This window comes from Schistocerca nitens, chromosome 4 (assembly GCF_023898315.1).
Source record: "Schistocerca nitens isolate TAMUIC-IGC-003100 chromosome 4, iqSchNite1.1, whole genome shotgun sequence".
Lineage (NCBI taxonomy): Eukaryota > Metazoa > Arthropoda > Insecta > Orthoptera > Acrididae > Schistocerca > Schistocerca nitens.
The window spans coordinates 866,819,059-866,841,770 of NC_064617.1; the positions used below are offsets into that span (position 1 = coordinate 866,819,059).

Sequence of the window (22,712 nt, forward strand, 5' to 3'; positions counted from 1 at the left end):
GCCTGTAATTGATACCGATTTAGGTTTACACTTATAGCTTTCTAAAGACAACATAGGATGAACCGTTTAGATTTTTGAAACTCGTTGCTGGGTGTTACTTGTGTAATTTACAGTCAGATACTAAACTTGAAACTAATACAGATGTTGAAAATCTGATTATACAATCAGAATCGTCGTGCAAATAATGGTATTATACACGTTTCCTTTTAAGGGATCATGATTCCTCTGACTATTATTAATTTCTACATGAACTGTGAAATGCCTGCCATTATGATTTCACAATGTTCGCCATCTTTGGCACGCCCGGCATACAAATCTCTTTCGTCGACACAAAGCACAGTCCTCGACACAGTGTCAACATGGAATTCCCAGCCACACGGTCGGCCTGGACCATGCGCTGGGGCTAAACCTCTTGCTTCAGCACCAGGTGGTTGCTGACGAGCACCAACTTGCCGAGCGACCTGTGCAGCCATGCCAACTCCAAACTTAGAACATTTTCAGGGCACCGCAACTCGCCTGTTACCTCACACTCTACATTAAAATTGTCTTTAATAGAAAAGTGGTGAGCAATACTCTAACAAAAAATTTTGATCGCTTACCCAATGATATAAAACGTCTGACAGACAGCAAAGTAAAATTTGAAAACAAACTGAGAACGTTCCTCCTTGAGAGCACCCCCTTGATTGTAATTGTATTTGAGTTAATCTGAACTACCTGTTGAACTAAGCTGTGGGTTCCTGTCTTTGAAAGACCGAGTCATTATTGGCGTATTATTAAGCGGATCTTGGTGGTTCTGCCGAGTGAGTTCTCTTGTAATAAGTGCTACACGCAAAGTTGTAAAACGTTTCTCCAGAGTGGCCTTGATAACTGACCTATTAAAAGCCAACTGTCACCAGGGCTTTCGTCAGAATAAGATTGTCAAAAGGCACGGGTTGGGGTCCAGTCGCACCGTGCTGCTGATTGAAATGGAAAGGTTGCTCGCTTTGAAGCAAGCTTTATCATTGTCATAATTGTTTCATAATTTGTTTAACATTTAAGCATAGGTGCGCATCTTAACCCCGAACCTTTCGACATACAGTTTACAAATTAAAAAAAAAAAACTTAATCATTTGTTTGAATAATTGAAGCACTCTTGTCATCAATGTTACTTATATGTTGTCATGAGTTGCAGAAGGGCATTTAATAAGAGAAACGGTGTCCAGCGCGATAGTAAACACCTCTGTTTCACGCGATAACGAGCGGGCTGCAAGTCCGGGCCCTTGTAATTATTGTGATGTTGTTCTTATTTTGTTTTCTCTTGTATAAGCTTATTCATTTCACAAATTTGTTAATTTGTAAAGAAAAAAATTATGATTATATATTGTTAAATAAACAGATTGTGAGAAAAGAAAGTTACATTGGTGGGTCTTCCCTTCCACATTTTCCTTAACACCAGTAAACACCATGTATCAATCAATATGTAAAATTAATTTCCAATGTGAATGTAAAATGACTCATACCACATTATGACGACATCGTGCAAAATGATCCCTGGAGCATGGAAATAATTAACTAACCAATCTCAGACTTTCGCAGGTCATGCAGTGATGCATAATGAAGTACTTTTTGAAAGAAACTGTGAAATTTTTCAGTTAGATTTTGGTTCAAATGGTTCTGAGCACTATGGGACTTAACATCTGAGGTCATCAGTCCCCTAGAACTTAGAACTACTTAAACCTAACCAACCTACGGACATCACACACATCCATGCCCGAAGCAGGATTCGAGCCTTCGACTGTAGCGGTCACGAAGTTCCAGACTGAAGCGCCTAGAACCGCTCTGCCAACACGGCCGGCTCAGATTTTGGTACGATTTTAAAGTTGCGCAAAGATCGACAACTTGCTTTGAATGTTCAGATGTGTAAAATTGCTCACTTCAAATAACGAAAGTATGTAGTATATTGTGACTGTTATAAGTCGTAAATGGAACCGGTTAATTCATACAAATACCTGGCTGTAACACTTTGTTACAAGAAATAGAGCAAGCACTTAAGCTCAGTTGTGGTTAAAGCATGTAGAAAATTCGGTTTATCGGTAGAGTTATAGAGAAATGTAGTCAGTATACAAATAAGATTGCTTACAAGTCACGCTGGGATCCTAGAGTATTACTGAAGTGTGTGGGACCCGTACCAAATAGCACTAATAGATGATACTGAATGTATACAGAGAAGGGCAACATGAATGGGCACAGTTTTTTTATCTATGGGAGAGTGTCACAGAGCTGCGGAAAGAACTAGCTGACTCTAGAAGATAGAAGTAAAGTGTCCCAGGTAAGCCTTATTACAAAATTTCAAGAACTGTCTTTAAATGATGACTGTAGGAATATACCAAAACTACTTGTCGCACTCAAAGGGATCATGAGGATAAGATTGAATTAATTACAGTGCAAACAGAAGAGTTTAAACAGTTATTCATGCCACTCTCTATACGTGAATGGAACGAGAAAAATCCCTAAAAAGAGCTACAATGGAATGTACTCTCTGTGATGCATTTCACAGTGGTTTCTACAGTATAGTTGTACATGCAGATATAGACAAAAAGCGACATCCATCTTGCCTTCCCGTCTCTCTCTGATGTACCACACCTGTCTGCTTGCATAGCACCTGAAATGCATTCCGATACTACCTGCACAACACACCAGTCCTTCAGGGTAGCCATGATATCAGACATTACCAACCGTTTTCACCCCCATTCTCACTGCAACCGAACAAACCGATAATAAAGCTAGTTAATACTGAATTGTCACCCAGTTCTGAGCCATGTTCAAAATTTCAAGTATCTAGATCATTGGGAAGTTAGTTTAAAATCAACTGCAAAATTTGTTCTGAACAGACAAGAAGACAAGATAGGGATCTTGTAATCTGACCCCTCCTTCCTTCTTGCAGCTATTGTCCACATTAGTCTTTTATAAGGATTTGAGAGGAGCGAATATTACAATAAACTTTCTAGTTTACTTATCTTTCCACATACAGTTCTTCTTGTCTAGGGGTCTGATTCTTGAAGCTGAAATTCTCACATTTTAGGTCCTCATGGCTGAATTGATCTAAATAAATTTGAAGATTTTTTTGCAGAATTTTTGTTGTTATATTCATATTTTTGTCACATTTTAGTATATCATACAGTCTTTTGATTTTTCACATTAACAAAGCCGAAATTACATTGTTCAGACAAAATACAGAAATACGTCCGATCACATCAGAGGCATGCTTACTACTCTCTCATTCAGCGGAAATAATAGTATTCCAAAGGGTTTACAGTTTTTCTTGACAATTGAATTTCTGTTAGTTTCATAAATGAATCCAGAAATAAACATAGTAAATAGTACTACATTGCGCAATTAATAATAGAAATTTGATGGATTGGCGACTCCATAGAGTGAAATTAGAAGGAAGGTCAGTGTTGGCTGTAATATTGATGGTTTATTGATAGCAAAATCGATTTTCAAGCACACAGTGATCATCTTCAGTGCTGTGGTGTACAAATTAAACTCATAGGCACTGGTGTCAAGTTATTATCAGTAACCAAAGCTATGAAACGAACACAATAACTGAAGCACATTTTAAGTGTGCCAAATAATTCATAATTTCAAATGTTTCTAAAAAAAAAAGTTAACTGTACATTCAGAACTCGTACTTATCGATCATAGTATCCAAAATAAAGTAATTCTTTTCATAAATTTTAACTTGAAATATAACATGCTGCGTATATAATTATATGAAACTTCTCAGAAGAGAAACTGAGATATTACTGACCTGTTCAAAATTCGAAAAATAATACTGGTATCGATAACTACTGTTGAGGAAAAGTAATGCTAGAGGGGGATGTCCCGTTACAACCTGATAAAAACGCAGTAATAATTCACTTTCGTGACTTGAACTAAACCGAAACTTTTTTTTAGTTCATTAAATCTCGGGCAGGCAGCTGCGCAAATAAAATTTCTTCCACTGATTTTTCGGCCGCTAATCGTCCGGCCACCCTCAGAGTAAGACGCAAGACTGACGACAAGGTGCCAAGCGCGGCCGGACATACATTGATAAGGGAATCGAATGTCTGTACACCTTCACCACAGGCGGCCATTGTGTAAGCGAATCTCTTTGCTGCTGATCAGCGTCTGTAACTCACAAGCGCCTACCGCCGCGGCTGAGGATATAAGGCCGCGCTTCGCGCTTTATGAGATTACATAAATCCGTACACTTCACTGTAAATGACTTACACGTTTGTGATGCCCTTCATCGGTAATGCTGGAATTTAATTTGTTGTTGGCCAACCCCTAGCCTTAGTGACAGCTTTCACTCTCTCAAGCTTACGCTGAATCAGGTGCTGGAAGGTTCTTGAGGAATGGCAGCCCATTCTTCACGGAGTGCTGCACTGAGGAGAGGTATCCATGTCGGTCGGTGGGGCCTGGCACGAACTCGGCGTTCTATAGGATTCAGGTCAGGATTCTGTGTAGGCGAGTCTATTACAGGGATGTTACTGTCGTGTAACCACTCCGTCAGAGGCGTGCGTTATGAAGAGGTGCTCTATCGTCTTGAAACATGCAGTCGCCATCCCCGAATTGCTCTTCAACAATGGCAAGCAAGAAGGTGCTTAAAACATCAGTGTAGGCTTGTAGCCGGCCGTTGTGGCCGAGTGGTTCTAGGCGCTACAGTCTGAAACCGCGCGACCGCTACGGTCGCAGGTTCGAATCCTGCCTCGGGCATGGATGTGTGTGATGTCCTTAGGTTAGTTAGGTTTAAGTAGTTCTAAGTTTTAGGGGACTGATGACCTTAGAAGTTAAGTCCCATAGTGCTCAGAGCCATTTGAACAATTTTTTTTTTTTTTTGTAGGCTTGTGCTGTGATAGTGCCACGCAAACCAATAAGGGGTGCTAGCCCCCTCCACGAATAACACGATCACACCATAACACCACCGCCTCCGAATTTTACTGTTGGCACTACACACGCTGGCAGATGACGTTCACCAGGCATTCGCCATACCCACATCCTGCCATCGGTTCGTCACATTGCGTACCTTAATACGTCATTCCACACAACGTTTTTCCACTGTTCAATCGTCCACTGTTTACGCTCCTTACACCAAGCGACGCCTCGTTTGGCATTTACCGGGGTGATGTGTGGCTTATGAGCAGCGGCTCGCCATGAAATCGAAGTTTTCTCACCTCCGGACTAACTGTCACAGTACTTGCAGTGGATCCTGATACAGTTAAGAATTCCTATGTGATGGTCTGGATAGATGTCTGACTATTACACATTACGACCCTCTTCAACTGTCGGCGGTGTCTGTCAGTCCACAGACGAGGTCAACCTGTACGCTTTTGTGGTGCACGTGTCCCTTCACGTTTCCACTTCACTATCACATCGGAAACAGTGGTCCTAGGGATGTTTAGGAGTGTGGAAATCTCGCGTACAGACATATGACACAAGTGACACCCAATCACCTGACCACGTTCGAAGTCCGTGAGTACAGCGCAGCGCCCCATTCTGCTCTCTCATGATGTCTAATGACTATTGAGGTCGTTGATATACAGGGTGGTCCATTGATTGTGCCTGGGCCAAATATCTCACGAAATAAGCATCAAACGAAAAAACTACACAGAACCAAACTTGTCTAGCTTGAAGGGGGAAACCATATGGCGCAATGGTTGGCCCGCTAGATGGCGCTGCCATAGGTCAAAAGAATATCAACTGCGTTTTTTAAAATAGGAACCCCCATTTTTATTACATATTCGTACAGTATGTAAAGAAATATGAATGTTTTAGTTGGATCACTTTTTTCACTTTTTGATAGATCGCGCTGTAATAGTCACAAACGTGTAAGTACGTGGTATCACGTAACATTCCGCCAGTGCGGACGGTATTTGCTTCGTGATACGTTACCCATGTTAAAATGGACCGTTTACCAACTGCGCAAGAGGTCGATATCGTGTTGATGCATGGCTGTTGTGATCAAAATACCCAACGGGCGTGTGCTATGTATGCTGCTCGGTATGCTGGACGACATCATCCAAGTGTCCGGACAGTTCGCCGTAAAGTTATTTAAGGAAACATGAAGCGTTCAACCACATGTGAAACGTCAACCACGACCTGCTCCAAAGATGATGCCGAAGCAGGTGTTTCAGCTGCTGTCGCGGCTAATCCGCACATCAGTAGCAGACAAATTGCACGAGAATTGGGAATCTCAAAAACGTCGATGTTGAGAATGCTACATCAACATCGATTGCACGCGTACTATATTTTTATTCACCAGAAATTCCATGGCGACGACTTTGAACGTCGTGTACAGTTCTGCCACTGGACATAAGAGAAATTACGGGACGATGACAGATTTTTTGCACGCGTTCTATTTAGCGACGAAGCGTCATTCACTAACAGCGGTAACGTAAGCCGGCATAATATGCATTATTGGTCAACGGGGATAATTGGCCACCATGTTATCGATGGCAATCTAAATGGTACAATGTATGCTGATTTCCTTAATGTTCTACCAATGTTACTGTAGTGGACTGACAAGGCAGCCAGTCCACGGAGACGGGTAGCCGAAAGGGCACACGTACACACACGCCGACTGGCGCGAAGTCTGGAACAGGATTCGTAATGAATGTGATAAAGAAAAGAATGTAGCTACTAGAACACTTAACTTTTATATCGTCCTTTGGTATACAGCATTCTTGATGATACAAGTGAGACTATCTTGAGATACATGCAATGTTACAAATGGCGCCTTGCTAGGTCGTAGCCATGGACTTAGGTGAAGGCTATTCTAACTGTCTCTCGGCAATTGAGAGAAAGGCTTCGTATGTGTAGTCGCTAGCAATGTCGTCCGTACAACTGGGGCGAGTGCTCGTACGTCTCTCGAGACCTGCCGTGTGGTGGCGCTCGGTCTGCGATCACTGCCAGTGGCGACACGCGGGTCCGACATGTACTAATGGACCGCGGCCGATTTAAGCTACCACCTAGCAAGTGTGGTGTCTGGCGGTGACACCACAGTTACTACAAGATGTTTCACTGCATGACAGAATGACGATGTACTTCCAACATGATGGATGTGCGGCAAGTAGCTCGCGTGCGTTTGAATCGGTGTTGAATAGCATATATCATGACAGGTGGGTTGGTCGTCGAAGCACGTTCACCGGATCTGACGTCCCCGGATTTCTTTCTATGGGGAAAGTTGAAGGATATTTGCTATCGTGATCCCTCGACAACGCCTGACAACATGCGTCAGCGCATTGTCAAAGTATGTGCGAACATTACGGAAGGCGAACTACTCGCTGTGGAGAGGAATGTCGTTACACGTATTGCCAAATACACTCCTGGAAATGGAAAAAAGAACACATTGACACCGGTGTGTCAGACCCACCATACTTGCTCCGGACACTGCGAGATGGCTGTACAAGCAATGATCACAGGCACGGCACAGCGGACACACCAGGAACCGCGGTGTTGGCCGTCGAATGGCGCTAGCTGCGCAGCATTTGTGCACCGCCGCCGTCAGTGTCAGCCAGTTTGCCGTGGCATACGGAGCTCCATCGCAGTCTTTAACACTGGTAGCATGCGGCGACAGCGTGGACGTGAACCGTATGTGCAGTTGACGGACTTTGAGCGAGGGCGTATAGTGGGCATGCGGGAGGCCGGGTGGACGTACCGCCGAATTGCTCAACACGTGGGGCGTGAGGTCTCCACAGTACATCGATGTTGTCGCCAGTGGTCGGCGGAAGGTGCACGTGCCCGTCGACCTGGGACCGGACCGCAGCGACGCACGGATGCACGCCAAGACCGTAGGATCCTACGCAGTGCCGTAGGGGACCGCACCGCCACTTCCCAGCAAATTAGGGACACTGTTGCTCCTGGGGTATCGGCGAGGACCATTCGCAACCGTCTCCATGAAGCTGGGCTACGGTCCCGCACACCGTTAGGCCGTCTTCCGCTCACGCCCCAACATCGTGCAGCCCGCCTCCAGTGGTGTCGCGACAGGCGTGAATGGAGGGACGAATGGAGACGTGTCGTCTTCAGCGATGAGAGTCGCTTCTGCCTTGGTGCCAATGATGGTCGTATGCGTGTTTGGCGCCGTGCAGGTGAGCGCCACAATCAGGACTGCATACGACCGAGGCACACAGGGCCAACACCCGGCATCATGGTGTGGGGAGCGATCTCCTACACTGGCCGTGCACCACTGGTGATCGTCGAGGGGACACTGAATAGTGCACGGTACATCCAAACCGTCATCGAACCCATCGTTCTACCATTCCTAGACCGGCAAGGGAACTTGCTGTTCCAACAGGACAATGCACGTCCGCATGTATCCCGTGCCACCCAACGTGCTCTAGAAGGTGTAAGTCAACTACCCTGGCCAGCAAGATCTCCAGATCTGTCCCCCATTGAGCATGTTTGGGACTGGATGAAGCGTCGTCTCACGCTGTCTGCACGTCCAGCACGAACGCTGGTCCAACTGAGGCGCCAGCTGGAAATGGCATGGCAAGCCGTTCCACAGGACTACATCCAGCATCTCTACGATCGTCTCCATGGGAGAATAGCAGCCTGCATTGCTGCGAAAGGTGGATATACACTGTGCATGCTCTGTTGCCTGTGTCTATGTGCCTGTGGTTCTGTCGGTGTGATCATGTGATGTATCTGACCCCAGGAATGTGTCAATAAAGTTTCCCCTTCCTGGGACAATGAATTCACGGTGTTCTTATTTCAATTTCCAGGAGTGTACATTGAGGTTGACGGACATCATTCTGAGCAACTATTGCATTAATGTGGCATTTACAGGTAATCACGCTGTAACAGCATGCGTTATCAGAAATGATAAGACCACAAAGGCACGTGTATCACATTGGAACAACCGAAATAAAATGTTCAAACGTACCTACGTTTTGGATTTTAATTTGAAAACCTACCTCTTACCAACTGTTCGTCTAAAATTGTTTCTGACTATTACAGCGCCATCTGTCACAAAGCGAAAAAAGTGGTCCAACTAAAACATTCATATTTCTTTACGTACTACACGAATATGTAATAAAAAATGGGGGTTCCAATTTAAAAAAAAACGCAGTTGATATCCGTTTGACCTATGGCAGCGCCATCTAGTGGGTCAGCCACAGCGCCATCTGGTTTCCCCCTTCAAGCTAGACAAGTTTCGTTCTCTGTAGTTTTTTCGTTTGACGCTTATTTCGTGAGATATTTGGCCCGGTCACGGTCAGTGGACCACCGTGTAGAGTACCTGGCAGGTAGATGGCAGCACAATGCACGTAATATGAAAAACGTATGTTTTTGGGTGTGTCCGGATATTTTTGATCACATAGTGTACTTTAATAATGGCTGGATGATACGCGCACGAAATATCAGAGGAAGGAATTTATTTGCGCGGCTGCATGCCCGGAATTATATGGACTATTCAGTACACCGCGATATGTTGAAATTATTGATTGATTTATTTATTTTTTACCCTGAGAGAGCTTCATTTGCTCCGAGGAGGTTATTACATCTTGCCTGGGAACCACTGTGCTATGAAGTGCAGGAGTGAGTGATATCAACAGAAAATTGCCGAGTAAAAATGTGTCGGTGTCGAGGTGGAAGTACTCGATACTCGTTCGGTGTGGCTGGCTGCAGCCGGCTGGCCGGTGTCAGTGGCCGCGCGCTCGCCTCCTCCCACGACACGAGACGGCGAGAGTCGCCGGAGCGGGCGGCGGCGGCGGCGGCGGTGCCCACGCCCGGCCCGGCCCGGCTGTGACGCGACGTGACGTGGCGGCTGGCGTATCGCGTCACGGCGGGCGGGCACTGTGGAGAACGCCGAGCCACGGCGCTCCAGTTGGCCGCGCTTAGCCGCCGGAGTCTGCACGCCGGTCTGCGGGATGTCGCGCAAAGGGCGCAGCGGCAGGCGCTGGCGATGGCCGCTGTCCACGGGCGTCACGGTGAGTAGTAACCTCCAGCCAGAGGCCTCCGCTGTGGCTCCCCTCCTGTCCGACAGCAGCCGAGCACTCCCTGGGGCTTCGCTACACTGTTAGAGGGGGATCGCCCACCACCGAGGCCGCCGCAGAGACGCGATCGCTGTAGTGCAGCAGCAGCGGTCGTACCTCGTTCCGCGTGTAACTCGCGACGCTGCGCTTCGCCGCTGCGAGGCCGGCACGCGGCTGACATTTCCGCTCCGAATCGCCAAGGCTGCGGCCGCCGACGCAGCCTAACGGCTCGCGCGCGCCTCCGTGCTCCAGCCGGCCTTTCTCTTCCGCTTCCACGCCGCTAGACATGCTCCTTTGTCACTGTTAAGCCGTCGCTGTAAACGATCAAACTATCTGCTAAACATCACTAGTTTGTCACATTATTTGGCTGCGCGTCTTTGTTTGACATTTCTGTCGAACATACACTGCGGAAACCCAGTATTCGATGAAACAATCCGTCAAATTTCACTGCCTTGTCACGTTATTGGTCGGTTTGATGTTCAGTTTCACGTTTTGCCAAACATATAACTAGTTTGTCAAATCATGTGGCTGCGCGTCTTTGTTTGATGTCTGTCGAACATACACTGCGAAAACCCTGTACGACCAAAAAGCCTGACTAACATCACCAGCTTGACAAACTTTTTGGTAGTCGCCTGCTTTACTTAATGTGTTTGTCAAACATAAACAGTTCAAACACTTGTAAACGATTCATTAGCCGATCCTCAGTAATCTATCAAATTATTTGGCGGTCTGTCGCTTTGTTTGACGTTTTTGTCGTACATACGCCTTGTCGATGCATGCAAACTGTCACCTATGTGTCAGACTTCACTAGCTTTTCAAACGTTTTGCTGTGCGCTACTCTGTTTGACGTCTTTGATGAAAATCGCCTGTGTTTGACGTGTCTCAGAATAAAAGTTGGTCGACGGCAGCGCTGACAAGGTTTCTTATGTTGTATGCGTCGATGTTACGTTGCGCGTAGAAGAGTTTTTTTTAAGTGTGTCGTGAAGTTTCACAATTGTTGAAACAGCCAGTAGAAGAGTATATGGATAAAAACAAGAGCACTAACAATTACCAAGGTTCTACACGTCTTGCGTCTTTTCCACACACACTTTACACAGTTCTGATGTTGCAAGCAACAATGATACAATAATTTTTGTATAAACACACCGCCATTTGACTGTATTGTTATTTATTTAACTATGACCGATGTTTCGGCCTTTTATGCCATTTTCAAGTGACTGAGCTTATGTGATTAACATACATTTCAGAACATCAAGCTTAAAATTCGCCATAAATCAAGAAAAATACTTGCTCCCCACGAAATAGTAGATGTAAAATCATCAACTTGTAAAAAGATCAGTAAATAATAGTGGGAACATGTGTTCATCTTTCATATACCAAAGTAAATCTGTTTTTATTAAATGTGACGTGCTCCCACTATTATTTACTGATCTTTTTAAAAGATGATGATTTTACATCTGGCATTTGATGGGGAGCGAGTATTTTTCTTGGCCAATTTTAAGCTTGATGTTCTGCAGTATATGTATATAAACTCAATCACTTGAAAATGGCATAAAAGCCCGAAACCTGGTTCGTAATTAAATAAGCAACAATACAGTCAAATGGCGGTGTGTTCATTTAAAAATTGATTATACAGGAAGACGTTCAGAAGAAAATCAATATTCTACGCACAACATACAAGCGGCAGTGCAACAAAATAAAAAAAAAAAAATCGAAGCTCCCTGATTGTTCCAAGGACGATGTTTCTTGTCCGATGTTGTGTTATTTTAATGTGTATTTGTGTCTTATTTTCTATCATTCTGTGGTCCACTATGTTTTCTTCTTCTTTATACGCATTGCTTAAGTCATTGCAAGAAATGTTTTTTCTGCATTGACAGGCATTCCAACTACCGTCAAAATGATTTGTGCCAGTGCGAGAGCTGTTTCGAAAGTGAGACTACATTGACGGACTTCATTGGTACGTCTCCGTGATTGTTTGAAAAACTCGTGGACATGGACCAGAAGATTTGACAAGTCTGATCGCTACCAGAAGAGTTTAGAGCCGCAAGCTACCGCACTGGTCATTAAAGTTACAACAGAATGTAGCGACGTGCAATAGACGTCAAATGTTTGAGAGTTAAACCATATGGATCGCTAAATAAATTTCTGTGTATCCCGCCGTTTCGCCTACTGACACTACTACAGATAAAAAAAATTCGAAACAAGTTCTTGTTTTTCATTCGATTTACTAGCTTTCGAATCGTGCCGATTGAGCCACCTCAGTAGTGCAAACGCGACACGACACGGTATTGAAAGCTATTTTCTTGTCAGGTGCGGCGATACGAGTGTAAGGACAATACAACACCCAGTCCACGAGCGGAGAAAATTTCCACCCACCCGCAAAAAGTTCAGTGTCAATACAGAAACCCATGCCTAATTTCGATGTCAACTAACTTGACTCTTTGGAGAAATAAAAAAGAAATTTACTTAGCGATCCAGGTGATTTTATTCACAATACATTCACAATGATCGCGTGCTGATACAGGAAATTTAATTTCTTTATTAAGAAACGTCAAATTCGCTTGGAGAGCGCTAAAGGTTTGCATATGCTAACAATCGGCTTTGCAGCGCAACAGTACGAATTAGGAGGAGTTAAGCCGTCAAACTCTGTACATGATTGAAGAATACGCACCGGATTTCTCATTGAAAAACACATGTGAGGGTTGACTTCTTGTAAGAAGATCATGCTACTTTCCGTGTAAGAAAGCAAAACATATACAACTATGTGTCTCAGTTCGATTGTGTCAGGACCGTATCCTGTTGAGATTGCACTTTGTGGTTCTGCGATTTATTGTGCGCCTTGGCACGCCACAACTGCCAAGCGAATGTGGAACAGGCGGCTCCAGAACGGTCACCGTTCGATATCTATAGGATCTCACATGACTAGCGCCAGAGAGAACAGCCACATCGCTCGTGCAGTATCACATAGCTACGTCATATTCCCTTAGTGAGGAAACGGGCTTCCCATCAGACAGTGCATTGGTGACTGGAGCACTACGGAGTATAATATCAGCCACTCTTGCAGCTTCCTGTGATGCACGAGAAGACGGAGGCACATTGGCAGTTCTACGCCCAACCACTGGACACAGGAGTGACACCATGGTCAACAAAATAACACAAGATCACATGTTTCCCTTGCCATCCTGAGTTAACTCTACACTGAGCCTGCCCCACTGTTGCCCATTTTTGTCCGGAACTCTGAAGGGCTGAAAACATCTGGTCGCACATTGCTAAGAAACTGTACTCCAACAGTCGTCATATACTAAGATCGATAGGCCCTGGCATAAAGTTGGAGAAGTATGCAGTAACATATCTATACCTGCCATCGAGGCTCCGGTCGACGTATGCCCACCCAGGTTAGAGACATTGTTACTGCTAGATTTGGCAGCTTTGTGTGCTCAATTTCACTCCCTGCTTACCCACAAATCACCTAAAACTTTACTCATGAGTTCTGCCCAATATTCTGTACAAGCATAATAAATAAAGTTTCATCATCTGCTATAATTTCTGCTATTGCAATTTTAAAGGCCAATTGTGTAGGGTCTGCTAAGATTTGAAAAAGGTAAATAAAGTGAAATAATTTTAGGTGACTCCGTTCATTCAACTGTGGATTCATCGCTGGAAGCCGGAAGGTGCATCTTCTTTTTACCTGGCCTTCATCCTTATCTAAATAGGGCCTGCATGTCAATTTATCGTTTTGGCTGTTAGTGGCAGAGGATGGCTAGACGCCTGTCGATAGATACGTTTACCTAGGACATATCTCTACAATCACACAGCTGTAAATATAGGCAGTTTCTTTCGTGAGCATGAGTAAGCTGGACTACAGAGCCACAAAAATTCATTGTTATGCAACACGGTGGTAAAGGAGTGGCGTACTCTCTTCTATAGGACAACAATCATGGTGTTACACATCGATCGCTAAGTAGACTGCATCTGTTTTGAATACCAAGCAACCTCTTAAATGTGTGTGCATATTACATTGCCCAATGCCTTAAAGTTATTCGGGAAAGATTTTGTACAAATTATGTATTCCTTCTGATGGAGAGAAAGCGTTCTTTTATTGAATATAACGTCAGATATGCCTTTTGTAAAACTGTTGACACGCCATATACAGACTGATTCACATGTCCCTACCGAACCGTTTCGTGCAACCTGCAACGTCTTAAAAAAAGAAAACATGTACAACATTTTCATAATCTATCGTACGCTCTGCGCAAACTATTAGTCCTACAGTAAAAGAATTAACAGGACCTTTTCGTAGGAAATTTTCTGTAGATGAATATTTTACCCGGACACATTTCGCTGGAGACCACCGTTTTTGAGATATTCCAGAAAAACATGTTTAAAGATCACTTTTGTACGTTTCCATTGAATAAATCGAAAACTACGGCCTCTATCGAAAACATATCCCAGTACAAAATTCAACTACATTAAATTTTCTACAAAAAGGTCTTGTTCGCTTCTCCTGTAGGACTAATAGTTAGCACATACAAAAATCTTGAAGTTGTTGTAGATTGCATAAAATCCATATGTAGGAACAGCTGAATCAGTCCGTATATGTGGGCCTTAAATTGTCTTGCGAATCAACGTTGTTCACACAAGGCAGTATGTAGCTTAGTTTTTGCAGTCCTGTTACCTTTGATTTCGTAAGGCTAATGGCAGGACGGTTTCCGTGAAAAGGTCTCAGAGCTGGGTTCTCAGGACGGGGCAGGATAAGGTTGCGATTATGGATGGCGCCTCAATGAGTTACTCTCGGTTGCACAAGGAATACGTAAACTTTATTTAAAGAAATTAAAATTTTAAAACAATCTCTTTAAAGAAAATATAGTTGACTGTATGATAGCTGAAAGCCTTATCACAGGGAAAATAAAACAATTCCACAATTTTGGGGCCAAAGGCCACCAACAATACCTCAAACAACAAACGGCTGAAGGCCTGAATCAGAAGTCAGGAAAAACAATTACAAATAGCACCTTTAAACTAAATTACTTGGCTTTAAAACAAGTTTGCCTAAAAAAAACTTACTGTAACACAGCTAAAGACCTTATCACGAAAGAAGTGAAATTATTGCTCGGCTGAAGGCCACATCAACAATAATTAGAAAATTACAAATATTCTCAAAACAAATATCACAATCTAAGGAATCAGGACAAGTGGTTCTCAGCAAGTGTTCCAAGGGTCGACCTGGAAAGGTAACTCAAACGTAAGGTAAGGTGAGACAGACAACCAAGAGTTGTACTCACGTAACAGGATGGCAACTCAAACTAAGGGCAGCTTAAGCGCCAACCGACCGACTAACCATGGGCCTAACATCCAATCACTGGTACAACGATGGAATATTTTCTGCCAATGACGAAGAGACAGACAGCATATGTCTTCAGAAAACACCAAGTCCGAAGGAAACACTAGAACTAAGGTAGACGTACAATACAAGAGGCTGTCGAACTACACACAGTGTCGGACAGCATCAACACGATGAGGAAAGGTACACTGCCGGAAAAGTACGCTAACCTCCAGGGCAGGTAAATGGGGCGTTGGAGGCCACAAGGCAGAAAATGCCGCTGGTTGCACTTCACTAATAAGAATAACACTAAATTCAATGATGAATAACACATAGTGAAAGACGACTGCAATATTTTCCGCCTCAAAGCACTTCACTCGTTGCCGACAGGCTCAGCGGCCCTGGGTGCAACAACCCGCCCCCCAAATGCGAGATCTCAGGATACTCGAGGTTGCATTAGCAGTTAACTCTTCACTCAACTTAAAACGTCCAGGGTTCGGTGTGCAACGAAGTCGTCGCTCTCGCAGCTACCCCTCCTAGATCCGGCAGTGGCAGCACGCCGCCAGCGGCCTCGGCTTGTCCTGGCTCTGCACGGACCTGCTCGCTGGTGCGCCCCAACCGAACTGATATCCGTTCGCAACTCCTCACCAAATCCAGTTCGCAGACAGCATTAAAATTACTGCTCACTCAAAACAAAAGATACACACGGATCCAGGAAAACAATTCCACCAACAACTCACACTACTAAAACCAGTCACTGTGAAACAACACGGACAAATTGCAAGTCGGTACAAACACAGAGAAGCCAGAAGCGGTCGGAAGACCAAATGCACGTCGTCCGCTGCGACGACCGACCGAAAGACCAAACAACGGTCGCCCCACTCAGATCCGGCACCGGAAAGATCCCAGTATAAATCGTCGACTGACAACTTATTGCCATAGGGGCACTTCGACGGGCGGACATACACACACACACACACACACACACACACACACACACACACAGGTGATAATTGCACTACACAAATATCACGGTCCATTCAACTAAAACTCGCTGAATCCGGTCCTTGACGTGGTCGTGCACTTTCGCGACCACATACTTCCGTCGGAGAGTGCATGCGTGTCGCCAGCGGTCGGGCGAGTACTGGCTGTTTGATCCTCACTGCTGCTGTCCCAACTCCCTGCTCCAGACAACGCGACCCGGAAATACTAGCGGCAGCTCGAAAGATAGTACCACAGCACTCGTATTGATGAGCGCTGCTGCTGCCACACACGGGCAGGCAAGCCAGAAACTTAGTGACGGCAGTAAACCGAATAAGAAACGAGATGCCATAACGGGCCGCGAACGGCTCAAGGTCACTATCCTTACCCCAGTTGTGAATGTGCTCTGTCCCTAACGACCTTGTCGTCGACATCCTGTTGAAAGGTAAAACTAAATTTTACAACGTTTAAGGCATGTCATTAGCAGACAAAGAAATGGAAACAGGGCGCCAAACAACAATTCTACATCTACATCTACATGATTACTCTGCAATTCACATTTAAGTGCTCGGCAGAGGGTTCATCGAACCACAATCATACTATCTCTCTACCATTCCACTCCTGAACAGCGCGCGGGAAAAACGAACACCTAAACCTTTCTGTTCGAGCTCTGATTTCTCTTATTTTATTTTGATGATCATTCCTACCTATGTAGGTTGGGCTCAACAAAATATTTTCGCATTCGGAAGAGAAAGTTGGTGACTGAAATTTCGGAAATAGATCTCGCCCCGCCGACAAACGTCTTTGCCTTAATGACTTCCATCCCAACTCGCGTATCATATCTGCCACACTCTCTCCCCTATTACGTGATAATACAAAACGAGCTGTCCTTTTTTGCACCCTTTCTATGTCCTCCGTCAATCCCACCTTGTAAGGATCCCACACCGCGCAGCAATATTCTAACAGAGGACGAACGAGTGTAGTGTAAGCTGTCTCTTTAGTGGACTTGTCGCATCTTCTAAGTGTCCTGCCAATGAAACGCAACCTTTGGCTCGCCTTCCCCACAATATTATCTATGGTACTTATTTGAATTGTCAGCCTTGAGAATTGTACTATTTATCGAGTAATCGAATTCCAACGGATTTCTTTTGGAACACATGTGGATCACCTCACACTTTTCGTTATTTAGCGTCAACTGCCACCTGCCACACTATACAGCAATCTTTTCCAAATCGCTTTGCAACTGATACTGGTCTTCGGATGACCTTACTAGACGGTAAATTACAGCATCATCTGCGAACAACCTATAAAGGCGCTGCAGTCTGGAACCGCAAGACCGCTACGGTCGCAGGTTCGAATGCTGCCTCGGGCATGGATGTTTGTGATGTCCTTAGGTTAGTTAGGTTTAACTAGTTCTAAGTTCTAGGGGACTAATGACCTCAGCAGTTGAGTCCCATAGTGCTCAGAGTCATTTGAACCATTTGCGAACAACCTAAGAGAACTGCTCAGATTGTCACCCAGATCATTTATATAGATCAGGGACAGCAGAGGTCTCAGGACGCTTCCCTGGGGAACACCTGATATCACATCAGTTTTACTCGATGATTTGCCGCCTATTACTACGAACTGCGACCTTCCTAACAGGAAATCAGGAATCCAGTCGCACAACAGAGACGATACCCCATAGGCCCGCAGCTTGATTAGAATTCGCTTGTGAGGAACGGCGTCAAAAGCTTTCCGGAAATCTAGAAACACCACAACAATAAAAAAACTCGATGTGGTGATATATTAAATATGTTACCTCACAAGATCCAATACTTGGTCCACTCTTGTTCTTGACCAACATAAATTATTTCCAGATATATTGAAGGACTCTTCAAAAACTGTGATGTTTGTTGTTTTCCTGTGCCTGTCAGTACATGTAGTGAAACCAAATATCACACTACCTTGATGTCGGGATGGTCTAGAGAGTGCGTGCATAAGATCACACTGTATTTTAAAAAGGTAATTTGTTTGTAACACAAGACAGAGGTAAGCAGTACTGAATGATAGCTTGAGGAGCGAAGTGTAAAGTAGCTATTAGCGTTGTCTACAGCAGGTACCACAAAGTACGGAACCGGTTTCTACGTGGTGTTGAGTGTATAAACGCAGATATTTCTATTTATGACTGACAGCAGTGTACTGAACAGTATTACACCAATACTTACTTCATTTGCAGACTAAACATTATAACTATTAAGAGTAGTACGTTTTTAGGTTGGTTAGTACTTCCAAGTACGCTTGGCACTAGCAATCGATTAACGTTAATTTCCCCCCAGACAATAAGGCAGTAGTGAAACTTGAACGTGTGGACGCAAAAGGGATTGTCCATACTGACATGCATAGTCCGCTTCGTGGTGCTCTTTATGACCGTGCGGAAAACATTTGGTAGTAAATTATGTGATGAGTTTGCGATAAAACTGATAGATGCAGAGAAAACAAAGACTAACTCGCTAAAGTGCGTACTTATAAAGGTAACAACTGTAGCAATACCTTAACCTGTACACCTAACACCCTGTATAAGAAGTAGTGGTAACACCGTCAGCTGTGTCCATGTATGTATTCATGTATGTGTGCGATCGGTTTCAGTAGTCCAGTCAGCTGTCATCGGTCCCTCTATTGGCAAGTAGTGATCCTATAACCAAATGTGAACACTGCCATGAAAGCTGTATAAAAAGCACTTCCTGATAGTAGCTAGCTGAGGGGTTGTATTGGTCACATCACGCATGAGCAGTTCTGTGAAAGCTACTTTTCCCGATGTTAGTTCATAGTATACAGTTGGTTGTAGTACCACTGCTAGAGCGTCTTGATGACGGTGGAGTGGCCAACCGAAACCAGTCGCATTCAAATGAATACATACAGGCACAAGGCTGGCGGTGTTATCACTACTTCTCATACGTCGATTAGCTGTTGTCTCACTATCTGCCAGAGGTTGAGGATAGATGTACGACAACTGAAGAAGTTAATTTCCAAGCGAGATACGTCTGAAATGAGATAAAAAGATGAATGGGGGAAAGAGATCAAATGAAATGTAATTCATCTTCAACGAACCACTGGAAGGCGCTAGTCTCTCATATTAAAATACTCAGAAAATACAGTGTGACAATTAATTAATGACCAGATTTATATGTAGTGTACTTTATTTCTGCTAAATTTTCAGTTACTAAACTGATGCGGTACGTAGTATGATACATGAAAAATACAGGAGAACGGCAAACGTTGCCTATTTCTTTAAAAATTACATACCTTAGACATCATCCGCTGAATCGTGCGCATTCCTGACTACGAACTAACACTACCTTCATATTTTGTAAGCGTTAAATTTGATATCAATTAATTTCATTTCTTATGGCTGGTCCAACATCCTCTAAGTTGTCATTTATTGTCATGGACTTTATACTTTAAATAAGCCCATGAAGAAAGTGTGGAGTAACTATGCCTGGGGAATGGAGAGGCTATTCAGTGTCACCAAACGTCGACATGACTGGAAAATAAGTGTTGCAATAATTTCCTTCTCTGAATCCTTGTGCGGCCGTAATTATCGCCACTAAGAGTTCCAGATTCACCATTTTCTTTTTCTTTTTTTTTTTAAAGAAAAGAAAAAGTAAGTGTCTGTTGCCCCTGATATTGATATTGTGTAAAAGGCGTTCGTAACTCTAACACGGGTTTTGTCCAGCCGATAACCTCACATTCTCTTTATTCGCGTAACCACATAAATTGAGGTGAGCTTCATCATTCATTATGAGCCTATCTCCAAAGTTCTGAATGACTTCGTTATTCCCATCTGACTGCATAAATCAGTTGGTTTCAGCTTGCGGAGTGCCTGAAGTTTAGAAGGAAATCAAACCTTTCCTCAGGATGTTGAGCACTATATTTCTGCTACCTCCAATTTCTTGTGACAACCTTCTTGCATATTCCTCGGAGCTGGCTGTGATCGTACTTCTCATCTTTTCAACATCATCTTCAGTGCGTACCGATCCATGCCTATCCGTATTTTTAGGACCAATTACTCTGCCACTGTTGATATAAGATTCAATGTATCGCAGAATCGGCTTGCGAGAAGGACATGCGCGCCCACTAAACGTAGCGCGATACCTTCCTTGAGCTGCGATAACTGAGTAATTTCTGGCAGAATAAAATTCCATTGTTGCTACTCGCTATTGTGTACTCTACCATTCCATGTTGCACCACTAAGTTTCACAAATGTTAGTCTCTATCTTCACCCAAAAAAGGAAGTCGGAAAAGTTAGTACCACAAAACTATACAAATTAGTAGTTCAAAAGCGCCCATTCCATTGAGAATACAATACAGCCGTTATTCTGTAGCTCGCACGCATGGGGAAGACATACGTTGTGGAAATACATTCCTCATGATGGTGGGCCACTAAAACCATAATATAACGAAAAGTTCAACGCCGTCAAGACGTATGGATACAACGCTGCTAGCGGGCTATGGAGCGTCGGAGTAAAGCGTTATGGCGTGATGACTCACGGCAGAGAATGCGGTGGCCCACATGTGGCAGTCTGTGTGTGTGTGTGTGTGTGTGTGTGTCACGGACGCTTGCCATGTGATCGCTTATTTACTCGAGTGCGTTATGACCGCAGCGCGATCCGAAGATGGTGCAGCACTCTTATCCTCGTCTTCGCTCGGACCACACACCGTAACAGATGTACAGGGAGACGATTAATAAACTATATGAAATAAAATCGTAATGACCTCTGATTGGTTTTCGTTAGGATGTTCAAATGGCACGGTCGGCCGCCAGCCATGATGGGATGACGTTTGGTTTGTGGGACGCTCAACTGCACGGTCATCAGCACCCGTACAAAGTCACAATTTTTACACAGTCCAATTTTTACACCATCCAATCTAGCCACTGTCACGAATGATGATGATGACGATGATGAAATGATGAGGACAACACAAGCGCCCAGTCCCCAGGCAGAGAAAATCCCCAACCTGGCCGTCAATCGATCCCAGTACCCCGTGATCCAGAAGCAGCAACGCTGGCCACTAGACCACGAGCCGCGGACTGCATGATGAAAATTAGTACGGTTTGGTTTAGCAATGATGTCCGTTTTCATTTGGATGGGTTCGTCGATAACCAAAACTGGCGCATTTGGGGGACTGAGAATCCGCATTTGGCGATCGACAAGTCTCTTCGCCCTCAACCGGTGACTGTGGTGTGCAATATTCAGTCACGGGATAATCGGTGCGATATTCCTTGATGGCACGGTGCCTACCGAACGGTACGTGAAGGTCTTGGAAGATGATTTCATCCGCGTTATCCAAAGTAACGTGATTTCGACAAGATGAGGTTCATGCCAAGACGGAGCTCGACCTCATCGAAGCAGGAGAGTGCTTCATGTCCTGGAACATCACTTCTCATTCCTGCTCTGTCGTACCCCGACGCCACAGGCTTGGGCCTCGATTTGCCGCCATATTCTCCGGATCTGACGCATGCGACTGCTTTTTGTGCGGCTATATTTAAGGAAAGGATGTACATCAATAACTCGAAAACCTTTGCTCGGCTGAAAACAGCCATTCAGGAGCTCAGCGACAGCACAATGTTCCGACACTTTGACGGGTTATGCAGAATTTCGCTATTCGTCTACGCCACATCACCGCCAATGGTGGCAGGCATATCGAACATGTCACAACCTAAATCCAAATATCTGTAGTGACGTTCGCATGTTGAATGAAGAATATGCACACGTAATTTGTAACTAACTTACGGTTTTTTCATGTATTTCAATAATTATCATACTGTATGTACTGCGGTATTTGAGGAAACATGGGTCAAGCTGTTGATGAGTTATGGAACATGTTACTGATTGGTTATTATAGCTCTTTTGGAGAACGGAACATTACTCTGTAGAACTTAACGTGAATCACGGGCAGATCAATAACGTCAATCAAAGCTTTCACCGTTCATATTTGAAATGAAGAGAGTAGTAAACATAGGCGCCCAAGTTGATCCAATTTTCCTGAACTTGCGGGACACATTCGATAAACTTACGCAGCGGAATGAAACAGTGTGCACACTTCACGAGGTCAACATGCCGACATGCTGGATAGTTATCAAAGTGTCGACACTGCAGAAACCCAATATCAAAACTTTGCCGAGAAGGCTCTTCCAGTCCGTTAGTTATCATTATTATTTTTACTATTATTATTTTATTGTTATATGAACATTACTATTATTATTTACATTATTACTAATTTTCTTCCGTTGGCGTCTAACAGCTGTTTATCGAATTAAAAGGTAGATGACGCATAGTACAAAACATAAACTGAAGTCGTAATTTGACAATACCAAGGGGATTTTCAAGCCTACTGTTGGTTGACATATGTGTAATGTACTCACTAAGACGGTTTGT

At 44.1% G+C, this 22,712-nt stretch overlaps 1 protein-coding gene across 1 annotated transcript in view; it reads left to right on the forward strand.

Annotated features, from left to right (window-relative positions):
• Nucleotides 1-9,832: 9,832 nt before the first annotated feature.
• The window catches only part of LOC126253338 (proton-coupled amino acid transporter-like protein pathetic), a 400,313-nt gene continuing 387,433 nt past the window's right edge, over nucleotides 9,833-22,712 (forward strand). Inside the window, exon 1 of the mRNA XM_049954603.1 lies at nucleotides 9,833-9,947. Coding sequence (XP_049810560.1) covers nucleotides 9,888-9,947 — 60 coding nt within the window. The 5' untranslated portion in view covers nucleotides 9,833-9,887. The remainder of the gene's footprint in view (nucleotides 9,948-22,712) is intronic.